The 14,398-nt window shown below is 39.8% G+C and overlaps 1 protein-coding gene across 2 annotated transcripts in view; it reads left to right on the top strand.

The window, feature by feature from the left end:
• The window catches only part of LOC122809327 (haloacid dehalogenase-like hydrolase domain-containing 5), a 599,749-nt gene that overhangs the window by 408,357 nt on the left and 176,994 nt on the right, over nucleotides 1-14,398 (top strand). For both annotated transcript variants that reach the window (XM_044080729.1, XM_044080727.1), the window contains exon 5: nucleotides 12,747-12,780. In XM_044080729.1, the coding sequence (XP_043936664.1) occupies nucleotides 12,747-12,780 (34 nt within the window). The remainder of the gene's footprint in view (nucleotides 1-12,746; nucleotides 12,781-14,398) is intronic.

The following is a 14,398-nucleotide window of genomic DNA, read 5'->3' as shown; positions in this document are numbered from 1 at the left end:
TGGACCTAAAAGAGGCATACCTGCATGTTCCAATCAGACAATCATGCAAAAGATACCTAAGATTCAAGGCTGGTTCAATGCATTACCAATTCTCTTCAATGCCCTTTGGCTTATCTACTGTGCCCAGGGTCTTTACAAACTGCTTGGCACCAGTAATTGCATTCTGCAGACAAAGAGGAATACAAATATATCCTTACTTGGACGACTGTCTCATTCACGCAGAGAACAAGGACATTCTTCTTCAACATCTGGCGTTTGTGAAAAGGCTTCTGACATACCTAGGGTACACAGTCAACAAAAAGAAATCAAAACTAGTATCCTCACAAGAGATAACATTCCTGGGCGCAAGTTTGAATACAACTGCCCAGATGGCTTATCTCATGCCAGACAAACAAAGGCAACTGACTACCTATTTCAAAATGTTGGCAACAAAGGCCCAGTTATCTGCAAGAAAAATTCTGCAGGCTTTGGGTTTCATGGCATCCTGCATCCTGCTAATGCCATATGCAAGACTGCATATGAGGAAACGTCAATGGTACCTAAAAAGTGTTTGGACTCAACATTGCCACAGCCTAGAAACAGTCATTACTCTCATTCCCTGCCTGCAACAGGAGTTTCGATGGTGGGCAGAGGCTTGTCACCAGAACAAGGGACAGCCATTCACATTACCTCCAGCCAGGCAGACACTAACAACGGATGCATCAGACTATGCTTGGGGAACCCACATGGCAGGAAGATGCATTCAGGGAACATGGTCCTCAAACCAAATGCATCTACATATCAATCAAAAAGAGATGTTAGCTGTTCAACATGCCCTGACCACATTTAAGGACTTACTTCATCCGGGACAACTACTGATAAAGACAGACAACACCACGGTCATGTGGTATATAAACAAGCAGGGGGGGCACACATTCTTACCCCCTTTGCAGACTAGCCATGACCTTATGGGACACAGCTTTGACTTACCAAGTACATCTGCAGGCACAATTCCTGCCAGGAAAGGAAAATACTCTGGCAGACGAACTAAGCAGAAACCTCATGGATCCCCATGAGTGGAAGCTGGATCCACAAGTCTTCAGCATGATAACAAGGAAATGGGGATGCCTGGACATAGATCTATTTGCCTCCCCTCTCAATTACCAACTAAAAAGATTCTGCACATGGGCTTATCACAGACAAGCATGGAAAATGGACGCCCTATCTTTCAGCTGGAAAAACCTATCAGTTTATGCCTTTCCTCCACTGCCTCTCCTCCCCAAGGTGCTCCCAAAGGTCAGACAAGAGAAGCCAAAGATTATACTGATTGCCCCAGACTGGCCACTCCAGTACTGGTATCCAATACTAAGGAACTTATCTCTATACCCAGCTTGGATCTTGCCTCAGATACCTCAACTACTGTCCCAGCAAAACAATCAGATCATGCACAGCCAACTCAGGACATTAAACTTGGCAGCATGGCGGATAATGTAGTCATACAAAAAACACCTCTCAGTAAAGCTGTGATGGATGTCATTCTGGAAGTCAGAAGGCCTAGTACTAGAAAGTCTTACACTGGAAAATGGAAAAGATTCTGTGCCTGGAACCAGGCACAAGGAACTGATACAGTGGTACCAAATATTCCTCGGATTTTGCAATACTTAACTGAGTTGCTGGACAAAGGCCTATCTTTTTCATCAATTAAAATTCATGCCTCTGCCATTTTGGCTCATTACAATACAGAGCCACCACTTTTTTCTCACCCTTTATTGAGGCAGTACCTCAGAGGAGCCAAACATTTAAGGCCCCCAAGGAGACTACCAATACCTGCATGGGACCTCAACTATGTCTTGGAAAGGCTTACCCTGCCTCCTTTTGAGCCAGCTGCTGATATGAAGTTTTTATCTTGGAAAACAGCTCTGCTCTTAGCAATTACTTCTGCAAGATTAGTTTCAGAGCTACAGGCACTCATGGCTGTGGAACCTTTCATCAATTTTCATCCAGACAGGGTCTCCCTGAGGACAAACCCAACATTTATGCCTAAAGTAGTGTCCAGTGTGGCTCTTAACCAAGCCATCCATCTGCCAACCATTTATCCAAATCCACGGAACAAGGGGAGAGAATTCTGTATTCTTTGGACATATTCAGACAGCTTAGATTCTACTTGGACAGAACCAAAGCTTTCAGGAGGACACAGCAATTACTAGTGGCATATGCTGCAGGATCACAAGGAAGGCCTATCTCAAAGCAGACTATTTCTAAGTGGTTAGACCACTGCATTAGTTTCTGCTACTTACACCATGGCAAGCCAGTGCCTAAGGGCATTAGGCCTCATTCCACCAGAGCTGCAGCCACCTCAGCAGCCTTTCTCAGGGTAGTACCAACCAGAGACATTTTAGAGGCGGTTACTTGGAGTTCAGTGCACACCTTTACAAAGCATTTTCATCTGCCACTCTACTCTAAATCCAGGGCAGGTTTTGCCACTGCAGTTCTGCAGGGCCTCATAGCCACTCCTACTGCTGTCTAGTTCCAGCCTCCCAACCATAGCTTTGGGACTCTACCCAAATGTAATGACTGCAACAGTGAAACACGAAGAACATAGTACAGTTGTGTACACTTACCATAAATGTAGATGTTCGAGTGTATTCACTGTTGCAGTCCAGGTTAGCCACCCGCCTTCCCCCTTTTTTCTTTTGGATCTTATCTTTCCTTCTCTGATTTATACTACCTATGTGGTGTCTTTGCTTATAGATGAAGGTAAAATTTATATTGGTGTATTTCTGAATATATATATATATAAAGTTTGGCTACCATTTTTGGGGGCACCTGACATCTGGGGCAAGAAAAACTGAAGAAAATGGCGTTGGCTGCTTCTTTTAAACCCCTGATGACCTGACGTCAGGGAGGGGGCGACAGCAGCTGCAGGACCCAAGACTTTGGAATTCAGGCTGGCTGAGGGCAACCTGCCAGCAGGATTACCCAAATGTAATGACTGTAACAGTGAATACACTCGAACATCTACATTTATGGTAAGTGTACACAACTGTACTTTAGAGTAAGCCAGGGAGCTATGAAAGATTTGACTCTAACTGTATGTAAGGGGGCTGAGAATATCTTTCCCTCATATAGTACACTTCAGGTATCTCTTATTACCATAGTTGGTATTATTTTCTTCTTTTCTCCTCTTTTTAAAAAAAAATCTAATCAAAAAAATCTTTCCTCTCTATCTGTTCCTTTTCATTGTCGATAATGGTGGACCAGAAACAATCTCCCTCAAAACCTTCTAAGGGTGCCTCAGGATTCAAGAGGTGTAAAAACTGTGAGGGTAAAATGCCCAATTCAGATGGGCACACTTTATGTGTTTATTGTCTTGGCAAGATAAACTTGCTGGAAAATTGTGCGATTTGCCATGGGTTCTCCTTTCATATTTTAATGGAGAGGAAGAACAAGCTTATCCTGAAAGGGCTTCTAAAATCTCCCTTAGATGAGGTCATTTCTGATTCTATAGAAAAAACTGGGGGAGCAGGAACTTCTTTCTCCCATGGTTCCAAGAAAAGATCTTCCTCGCTTCCGAGTTCTTTGGAACCAACTAAAAAAATGCCAAATATTTCCTTGGCACTAAAAAGTTCATCGGCACTGGGAGACCTGTCTACGCCAGTTAAATTGACTTCGGAGCAGATGGCTGCCTCTTCATCAGTACCAACAGAGCACCCAGTACTGAAGTTATTGGAAATGCCTGTGCTCCCACATACTACTTATTCTCCTACTGTGGACCCGTTCAGAGATACCCCATTTGTGGAAGTAAGACCACCTAGATCTTCCTTCATGTCTTCAGTGAGGTCTACTAAGAGTCTTTTGGAACTTGACATTATGGGGTTAGTGAATCAGCTACTTGTGGTGAGAGGATTGCCTTCAGTTCCGAGCCAATCTGGAATCGAGACTGTATGCCCAATGACACCTTCATTCACTCCTCCTCCAACTCTACCAGAGCCTTTGGAGGTCTTCATCCTAAAACTTCTGGCTCTGACTGCCTCGGTTCCAATACTGTGTTTCTCTTCGGTTCCGGCAAACATCTTGAGTATCTCCGAGCCTTCAGCTCAGGAGACCTCCTGGGGTCGGGACTCTCTGGTCAGCTCTGAAAGGTACAGTACTTTTTTTGGTTTCGTCTGAACCTTCTGTGCCTTTCAGAGCTTCAGCCCTTGTAGTTCAGACCCAGGCTCCTGGTCCAGAGGTGGTCTCCTCAGTGCAGGGTGTGACCCTAGCTCCAAAGCAGTCCATTTCAGTTCTGAGCTCCCATTCCTCTACAGGGGACCTGCCTTATGGATTATGGAGAAGGCTTTATCCATTGGGGATTCTCAGTCCTTGCCATCTCTGTCGGGACAATTTTTTTCTCCTTCCTCTCGACCTGAGCTACCATTGACCTCAACCCCCGAACAGTGGGGCAAAAGTCCCAGGTGACTCCCACCTTAGTGGTCTACTCTTCGGAAACTTCTCTGTTTTATCCCTCCGAGGAAGTCCCTGTGAAGAGGAAGTGCAAGAGGAAGCACTTGGACTTCTCACAAGAATCTTATACCGAAGATACTGATTTTGATGAAGGGGAAGGTTGCCCCAGGTCACCCCCGATGATGTTTCCTTTGGGGACATCCTGGAAATCTTGAAACAGAGGGGTGGCTGGTCCTCCGCCCAGCCTTCCTCAGAGGAATCAGTATACCTGGAGGCTTTTCATGCCCAACCCTCCACTTCTTGGATCTCTCCACCCACTGATAATCTCATCAAGCGGATTGCTCAGCGGGCATGTAAGATGCCTGACTCCATAGAGCCAATACCTAAGACACCTGACCATGTATTATCTGCACCAAAAGAAGAAACACACGGGTCTAAGGGAATTCCTGATGACTCCATGGTGGTAGCAGCTGCCACCAAGAGGGAACTTGCAGAAGAGAGTCCTACTGTCCATCCTCCTAACAAGGAGTCTAGGATGTTGGATAGATTTGAGAAGCATGTTTATGCTTCAATGATCTTTGCTCTGGGATCCTTGGAACTATATGGCACATTTTACCAGATTACAGAAGGATTTGATTAAAGAACTTTCAAATACTCTCTCAGGAACAATAGCTGAAGAGGTCCGTGACAAAGATTCCTCTCAGCTTGCAACCCTGTATGTAAGGGGGCTGAGAATATCTTTCCCTCATCCATGAGGCTCATAGTACATGCAGCTGAAGGGATGACCAGAGCAGCGGGTTCAGGTAAAGCCATTAGAAGGCACTCCTGGATGCACTTGTGCGATTTTGAGGAGCCATTTAAAGCTGCTCCCTTTGATGGATCTACCCTTTTTGGCCCAAAGGTTAAAGATACTCTAGCCAGAAGTGAGCAAGATGATAAGACCCTATCTGCCATTGGCATATGTTTCTCCACCCCTCAGAGGCCTTACTCAAGGAACCAAAGGAGGGGGAGAATGTGCTTTAGGAAATCCAAGGGTCCTTTTCATGACTCACGAGGTAAGGACTTCCCCCAGAGCAGAGGGCAAGGCAATGGAAGATGCTACCCTAGGGATAGAAATGGACTGCAGAACCAGTGGTCCAGGGAATCCTTCTCTGACACCCCCTATCAGCATCCCTGAATGGATGCCCAATTGCCTTCCCTGCACCTACCAGCCTGGCAATCAGTAACTTCGGACAAATAGGTGCTGGGAATAATATCCAGAGGCTACCACATTCCACTCTCTGTAACCCCCAAATATCAAAAAAAAAACCTCCCAGATGTTCCACCCAATCAAAGGGAATCAACAGTCTTAGAAATTCAAGAACTGCTCGAAAAAGGAGTCATCCAAAAAGTCCCACCAGACAAAAAGGATCCGGGGTTTACTCAAGATTATTTTTAGTGCCCAAAAAAAACAGGGGAATTGAGACTCATTTTGGATCTCAGCTTATTCAAAAAGGCAGTTCAACAACCCAACTTCCAGATGGTCTCGGTTCAAGCCATGCTTCCTTTTTTGGTAAAGGGTGACTGGATGTGCTCTATAGACCTCAAAAATGCTTATTACCATATAAAAATGTAAAAAAAGCTCCAGGAGGTTTCTATGCTTCCAGCTAGGAGCCAGTCATTACCAATTCAGAACACTCAACTCACCACTGCCCCCAGGGTGTTTACCAAATGCATTGCAGTGTTTGCAGCTCATCTCAGACTGCAAGGTCTTTGAGTCTTCCTGTACCTTGATGACTGGTTCCTCACTGCTACCACCAGGCATCACTTAGAACAGGCAAGAGATTACACCATGAACCTCTGCAAATCTCTAGGCTTTTCATCAAATTTCAAAAAAATCCAATCTCCAGCCTTCTCAGCATTTGGATTTCATAGGTGCTCATATAAACACAGTCTCGAGAATAGCTTGTCTTCCTCCAGAGAGACTACAAAGTATCAGGGCCCTAGTCAGACAAATTCTCCAAAGCAACAGAGCCTCAACAAGACTTGTTGTACAAACTTTAGGTTCAATGACAACTTCAATTACTTTAGTTCCTCTAGTGAGGTTTCATATGCGAATACTACAGTGGCTTCTAGCAACACAATGGTCTCTCATTCACCAACCAATGTCTTATTTAGTGCTGATCACCAACCATTGCAAACAATACCTAAAATGGTGGCTTCACTCTGACCAAATTCTTTTAGGCCGACCGTTTATCCTTCCCCAGCTCCAAGCCATAGTGACCACTGATGCTTCCCAGATGGGGGGGTATTAACTGGGAAAGACAGTCCAAGGCACATGGTCCCAATTAGAGGCCAATTTACACATCAGTATTCTAGAAATGAGGGCAGTGCTATTAGCATTACAAGCATTCTAGGATACCCTCCCTCTAGGGACAGTTGCAATTCAGATGGACAACATGTCAGTAGTCTGGAACATCAACAAACAAGGGGGAACCAAATCTTATCCACTATGCCGACAGGCACTCAGAGTTTGGCAATGGGCGAATTTTTCCAACAGCTTTCTGATAGCAAGGCAAATTCCAGGAAGTTCCAGTGTGATAGTGGACAAATTAAGCAGGACAATTCTGATGCCTCATGAGTGGCCTCTGAACCCTGTAGTGCCGGACAGGATTTTTCACCATTGGGGACAACCTTGCTCTGACCTGTTTGCTTTTCCCCTAAACAACAAGTGCAGAAGTTACTTTGCCCAAATTCCCCCTCCAGAGAAGTCATCCAGAGATAGCCTTCTCCACAGTTGGCCTCTCGGTCTGCTATATGCCTTTCCCCCCATTTCTCTAATTTCACAATTCCTAAAGAAAACCAAAAAGATGAAGAATTCAAAAATCCTTGGCCCATTCTGGCCTCGACAAGTTTGGTTTCCCTTCCCCTGGCCTCATCTGTTACAGAAACCAAGTTCCAGATCTACTCACTCATCCAGAGGGCATGGTTCACCCCAACATTCGACACCTCAAGCTCACTGTATGGCTTCTCCAATTCCCATGATTGTCAGACATCCCTCCCTTTCTTCCCCTGTTCAACATATTATCATTGCACACCACAAACCCACTACTAGAAAACTGTACCAGTGCAAGTGAAAAAAATTTACCAAATGGGCTTTGAACAAAGATCTTGACCCCTTTACTGCTCTTATCCTGTATGTCTTAGATTTTTTTAACTCTCTTTTTCAATCTGGTTCCTCTGCCTCTACAATAAAGGTCCATCTAGCAGCAATTTCAAATTTCCATTCAGGTTTGAATAATGCTCCTATAAAGTCTCACAAACTTTGTAAAGCCTTCTTAAAAGGGCTTTTCTTACTAAAACCCCCTTACAAAGAACCAGTTCCACCATGGGATCTAACTACAATTCGTCAAGCTCCAACCAAGACTCCCTTTGAACCTTCAGCATCTTGTCTTCTCAAATATTTATCATGGAAGACTGCCTTTTCAGTAGCAATTACGTCTGCAAGAAGGGTTTCAGAATTGCAAGCCCTGTCATGCAAATTGCTCTACCTGATCTATCATAAAGACAGACTGGCACTGAGAACAAACCCCTCCTTTCTGCCCAAAGTAGTCTCTGAGTCCAATATTAATCAGTCATTACAATTACCTACCTTTTTCCCAAATTTTCCAACAAAGGAGAATGCGCACTTCATTTACTAGATGTGCACAGACAGTTGCATTTTTATCTTCACAGAACAAAAGAATTCCGAAAATCAGATCAGTTATTTGTAGCCTTTTCACCTCTGCACACGGGCTAGTCAGTTACTAAGGTTACTTTAGCTAAATGGCTGAAAGACTACATCGCATTCATTTATCAATCTCAAGGTCTTCATCTCCCCAAAACAGTTCAAGCTCATTCAACAAGAGCTAGTGTGACATCAGTAGTTTTTCATGCCAGAGCGTCTCTAGATGACATCTGTGCAACAGCCACATGGTCTTCTCATCATACCTTCCTCACCCATTACAAATTAGGCCAGGTCTCGAGGAGTCGAGCACCCTTTGGAATATTCTTCCATGAGACCTCCCAAGGCTAAAAGTAGCTGGGGATTCTTTCCCACCATCAAGGATTAGGTGAAGATTAACAACATCAGATAAAGAAGTTATGTCTTACCATAACATTCCATTTGTGTTGTTCATCTTCACCAATCCTTGACATACCCACCCAACTTTCCCCATCCTAAGACTCTTAGTAAACCTCTCTAGTTCTGATCCAGTTCTCATTAAGAACTCATAGATGGTCTTGTCTCTATCTGTATATATGTGTATATATATATATATATATATATATATATATATATATATATATATATATATGTGTGTGTGTGTATATATATATATATATATATATATATATATATATATATATATATATGTATGTATATATATATATATTAAAACCATTCTACCTTTGGCTAAATTCTGTCATCTGGCAAATTCGATCTGAGGTAATCTCTGTGAGGAGTATTACGGGTAGAGCCTGGCTCGAGAGTTTGGAGAATGCGAGCTGAAAATATGGTCGAGTCAGTTCCGAGGGTTTGGAACCAAACCCATCATCAAGGATTGGTGAAGATGAACAACACAGATGGAACATTATGGTAAGACATAACTTCTTTTTTAAGTTTATAAACACGACAAATAAAGCAAGATCCTCACAAAATTAAAAAAAAAAAATATATAAAGGACTTGTAGATACTGACTCTTCCCATGAATCCAAGCTATTTCTGGTGTTCTCAAGGCTGACCATAAATCTTAGGACAAGCCATGACCATACCTTTACATTTCAAACATAATCAGATACCCACCCAACCTAAACCTTTATACCCACTGAATCTATGCAAAAAAGTCATTCAAAATTAAACAAAAAACTTCTTAGAAAAAATTACTCTAGCTAAAAATAAAATTAAAAAAATGCCTAACATTCTAACCAACAGAACCGACACTAACAGCCACATTGAAACTCCAGATATTCAAGAAAAAATAAATACCCTCTAAGCCATTTAAAAAGCTAAAGTAAACAGATATTACTACATATCTCAAATTCAAACAAGGAACAACTGAAAACTTTCTTCATCAAGGTGTACTTTAAAATAGGAAAATGAAACACTTTTCCAAGATAAAAAGAGAAATGTATTAAAAATTGAACATTTTTTGCTGTGTTTTGCTAACACGTTATCTAAATCTGATCTCTTAATCACATGCCTGCGCTTTTAAATATGTTGTCTAAGAGGTCTAACAGTTTTGCCAGTATAAAAGGGTAGGCATGATGAATATATGGCATCATAAACCACACCAGAATTGTGACAGTCAAAGCATCCATTGCACCTAATTGTTATTTCCATAATACTTATAGGTTCATAAGTTCATAGGTTAATACTAGGCTATCTGCCCTAGGGCATTTATAAGCCTAGCCAGAGTGTGTTTGGCTTTCGCCTCCCTTTTAGATTAGTTTACTGTGCCTCTGTATAGTAGGTCACAGAAGATAGCCCTTTTAAGGTTAGTTTACTGTGCCTCTGTCTAGCAGGGACATGGAAGAGATCCCAGGGGTAAACTTATGATCTCCCATCCACTCGTCAAGATTTCTCTTGAAGAGGGTCAGTGAGGGGCTCTGCCTAACATGAACTGGGATTTTGTTCCAGAGTGAGGGGAGCCTCTGGGATATGAATCTGTCCCTCCAGCATGTCCTATTTATTGCAATTTATTTAATGTTATAAAACATTGTGTACATTATCCATGTTTAAACATTCTTGATGGTCTATTTGCATAATAATGATTCAGATCAGTTTCAAGTTTATGTTTAATATTTATATGTTTTTACAAATGAATCTCAGTCTATCACCAAATTTTAGAACTGTTTCATCAGTGGCCTTTAGAATATGTTTGTGTTTATTCATAATATCTTTCAAAGCCATGTTACCTACAGAAGAAGATAACAACATGGTCTTAATAAAACTGCTGTGACTCCCAACAAGTGGTTTAATAAAAACAGGAAAGAAAAACATTTTCCTTGGTCACTGCCTCAATAATAGTATCATCAATTGTTTTTGACTATTTCCCATCTGAAAACCTCTTTCTCAAAATGTCAACCTCCAACAAAATTGTGTAATCATTAAAAACTAATCTAGAAACCCTAACGAGTTGTCCTTTCATCACATTATTCATCCTTATTGGGTAGTTGCTATCAAAATGTAAATAAGCAGTGGTAAATGTAGGCTTTCTGTATACATGAATTCATTACTAATTAAGTACATATACATGATCAAAAATAATCAATTAGTGGTGCATGTTCCTTCCCTTCAGCATGCGTTTAAAGTTAAAAGCATTGTTAACATCCACAACCATCCAGTCTTACTTGCCAATAGTGTAGGGAAGACCACACAGGATTTATGAACATTTGTAGGCTCTGTGCGTAAAAGTGAGAATGATGCATTATGGAATCATGAATAATTTGTAGTGGACATACATAGTTTTATTTACCACTCTAGATTACGTGGTCATTAATGTAAAAGGAGGCTGTTGCTGAAAAATGTAAATTTCACTTTGAATGTTTGAATAATAAGATCTGAGGAAGGCTAGCTCAATTGTGTATTGTTAAATTTTGCTTTTTTTTTTTTAAATGGTAGCTTTAATAGAACAATCCTTGTTATTTTATTGTAATTTAATATTTATGTGGCTGTGGATAGACTCTTCTAAACAAATTTAATACATTCATTTCTTAGATTTAATAACTGTATACTAAGAAGGTATCATTGTCTGCTGTATTCTATATTGGTGAGTCTTCTTTAGTTGGTAGGATTAAGTATTTGCTACATATTTGGATATGTAAACTGTACCATGAGCAGTTTCTGTGTTTCATTACGAATCTGTTTAAACCCTCTACTGTCAAAAATAGTTCTGTTGTTCATTTTTTTCCATGCATTATTCATGTTGTTTAAGAAAAAATGCTTTCAGCATTCTCCATGTTACCTAATTATATTATTATCTAGGTATTTATACTTACTTGCATGTTTCTAATAACATTATTTATTTTTAAAGTGTTCTTTACATCTTTCATTTCTAAGTACCACAGATTATGAAGACCCCCACCATTTCTGTCCATTTAAATGTTATGCTTTTTTGAAGAGAATGTGCCTCAGCTTGTATAAAGCAAAGTGTTTCTATAGTTTTTCACTGTTGAGCCACTGACAACATTTACATCCTGAGTGTGTCTTGCTGAGGTCAATGAAGTGCCATAAATCAAAATTTCAGTTAATGTGAAACTTTTTCCCAAAGAGTTTGCTGTGAAGTAAAGCTTTATTTTATTTTATATATTTATATTTGATGACTGGGTAAATTGTGCAAACAGTATTAATATTGTAAAACAGCATATAGCACATAAAAATGTCAGCAGAGCATTTTTATAAATGGCAACCCCAGCATATTTGCAAATAATAATAAGTTGACAAACACATTTGGTTACATTAATTGTAGTGGCAGGTGGTACATCAGTTATTGCTTTATGTGTGTTGTGTGTATATGCGTGTAAGAATATGCATGTGTGTGCACGCGTGCGCATGTGTGTGTGTGTGTACCTATGAGTGTTTATGAGTTTCTGTGTGCATGTGTGTATGTGTGTTAGTTTATTCTTTACTTTCTGGATCCATTTGTCTTACTGGCTACTATTGCATACCTCTCAACTGTCCAGATTTTCGCAGAATGCCCAGATTTTTGATTCATGTTTCTAGTTTGCTCCTCTTAAATATTTGCAGTTTTCTGGCAAATCACTGAGGATTGAAGTAACTAAATAATGATATATATTTGAGTTTCAGACTCTGAGTCCTTCAAAAAACACATGCTAACACAAATCCTGATATTCTAGCACATTCTAAGTTTATAAGAGCAATATTTAAAGTCTGTCCCAGTGCTTGAGCCTTTGTTCCCCATTATTTTTTTACGTTTTGTCTAGATTTCTTGCACTAAGAGGTTGAGAGGTATACTATTATGTCCCTTCTTTGCTGACTTCATATCTTGCTTTCAGTTGCCTAACAAGGATGATTTGACCTGCAAGTTCAGTAATACTTATGCTTTAAATTCTAAGACTAGTCCATGTTAGTTTATAATAAGGAAAAGTTATCATAATGCTGTGGAAAAATGTACAGTGACTTAATTTTGAAACCGATAATAAATGACAATGTTGTAGAATCTGAAAGAGATATGATGACTAGCCCACAAAGAAATATTCATTTCCATTCTGAGCTTGTTCATAAAACAATGTACTTTGACCTGCAGAGCTATAATATTCCTTTTTCTCTATTTTTGTTCACACAGCCAGCCTTCAATCATGACATCCCACAGATAGAAGGTAAGATACTTAAATGCATATAATGTATAATCAAACATTGTATTAGGCAGGTCTGGGTGAGACACTAAGAATTAGAATTGCAATTAAGAGTGGAAAAAACTGCTATCCTGTGTTTAAATATCACTATCTTCTTAGAATGCCAGTGGCCTATAGATATAATATATAGATAAAATTTGTTACTAGGCTGTAACAGTCCTATTTAACAGTCTTAGCTTGTACACTATAAAGTAATATTTCATTAAGTATATGTTTTTCACTATATTAATCTAAGAAATACAGTGTGCCCTCATATATAAAATTCATATAATATTTAACTTTTGCTATGATTAAAAAGAATGTTTCACATTGCTTCCAATTATGCAGATTATTTTAAAGCTGCATTTAAACAATTTTGTTCTGCAATGTGTGTATTTATTTTCTGTGTATATAAAAACAAATATATATTAATCTATATATCTATATCTATATATATCTATATATTAATATATACATATATATATATATATATATATATATATATATATATATATACATATATATATATATGTTAGAATTCATAGATTTAGTTCACATTGTGTCTAGTATGACCAATGTTATCAACTTTTAAAACAGAAGCTCATTTTAAGTGTTTGATAACAACTTAGTGGTCAAGAAAACACCTCTACCCAGTGAATGAACTCATTAGGCTTTTAGCAGTCACATCTAAAATAAATAACTCCCAATTGGTTATCTCCCTTTCTTTGTTTCCTTACCTTGTGTTGCTAACTGACTGATGCTTCTGTGAAGGCCATGCAGTATTGTTTCATCTGACATAATCCAGGGTGGCAGGAGTCATGAGACAGATAGTACGACATTATTTATTCTTGTCCATTACTTTTTCTGCTGGAGCAAACTGGCCCCTCATCTCTTCTGGACTGTGGGCCAAATGTTTAATGTGATGAAGCAGCATAGTTTTTTTTCTATTGTAAACCAGTTTTTTTTTATCCAAATCTTATTGTCATTGTATTTGGGGTGAAAGCTAGAGTCATCCAGATTTTCCACTTTCATTTTGATAAATACATACCCCTACTGATTTTATGGATCTACTTCTAATACTTAAATGGACATATCGTCAAATTTCATTTTTGTAAGACGAAAATCACAAAAACGAAATACTCAAATGGCAAATTTTTCCCAGGGCAAGTAAATACTTACCCAAACTTCAACAAAACACACACCAAAGTAAATAAAGCCCACCTAAGTGGGGAACAGCACCCCCCTCGCCCCACACCCCCCACCTATATATACCAACTCCTGGATCACACTACAGTGTAGAAAAGGCTATGTTGGGCAAGTGTTGATAATATGGCCGTTCAAGTATTAGAAGGGGATCTGATTTTACACATCATTTATTATGCCAGACATAATTATACTTCTTACCCAACTTACCTTTGTTCCTTTGGCCATTATCCCAGCAGTACTGTTTGTTATATTACCTCTGTCTGCAGTGTCACTCATGCCTCTCGACTAAAATATGTTCTTTCGGCTAACTGACATTTATGCCCATAACACTGCCTTCAGACAATGTGTGCTTCACCCTTCTAATGCTCCCTTAGCCATTCTTCCTCTTATATCCCGG

This window comes from Protopterus annectens, chromosome 8.part0, assembly GCF_019279795.1.
Source record: "Protopterus annectens isolate FY-2018-M chromosome 8.part0, PAN1.0, whole genome shotgun sequence".
Classification (NCBI taxonomy): domain Eukaryota; kingdom Metazoa; phylum Chordata; order Ceratodontiformes; family Protopteridae; genus Protopterus; species Protopterus annectens.
This window is presented reverse-complemented; position numbering and strand designations above follow the sequence as displayed.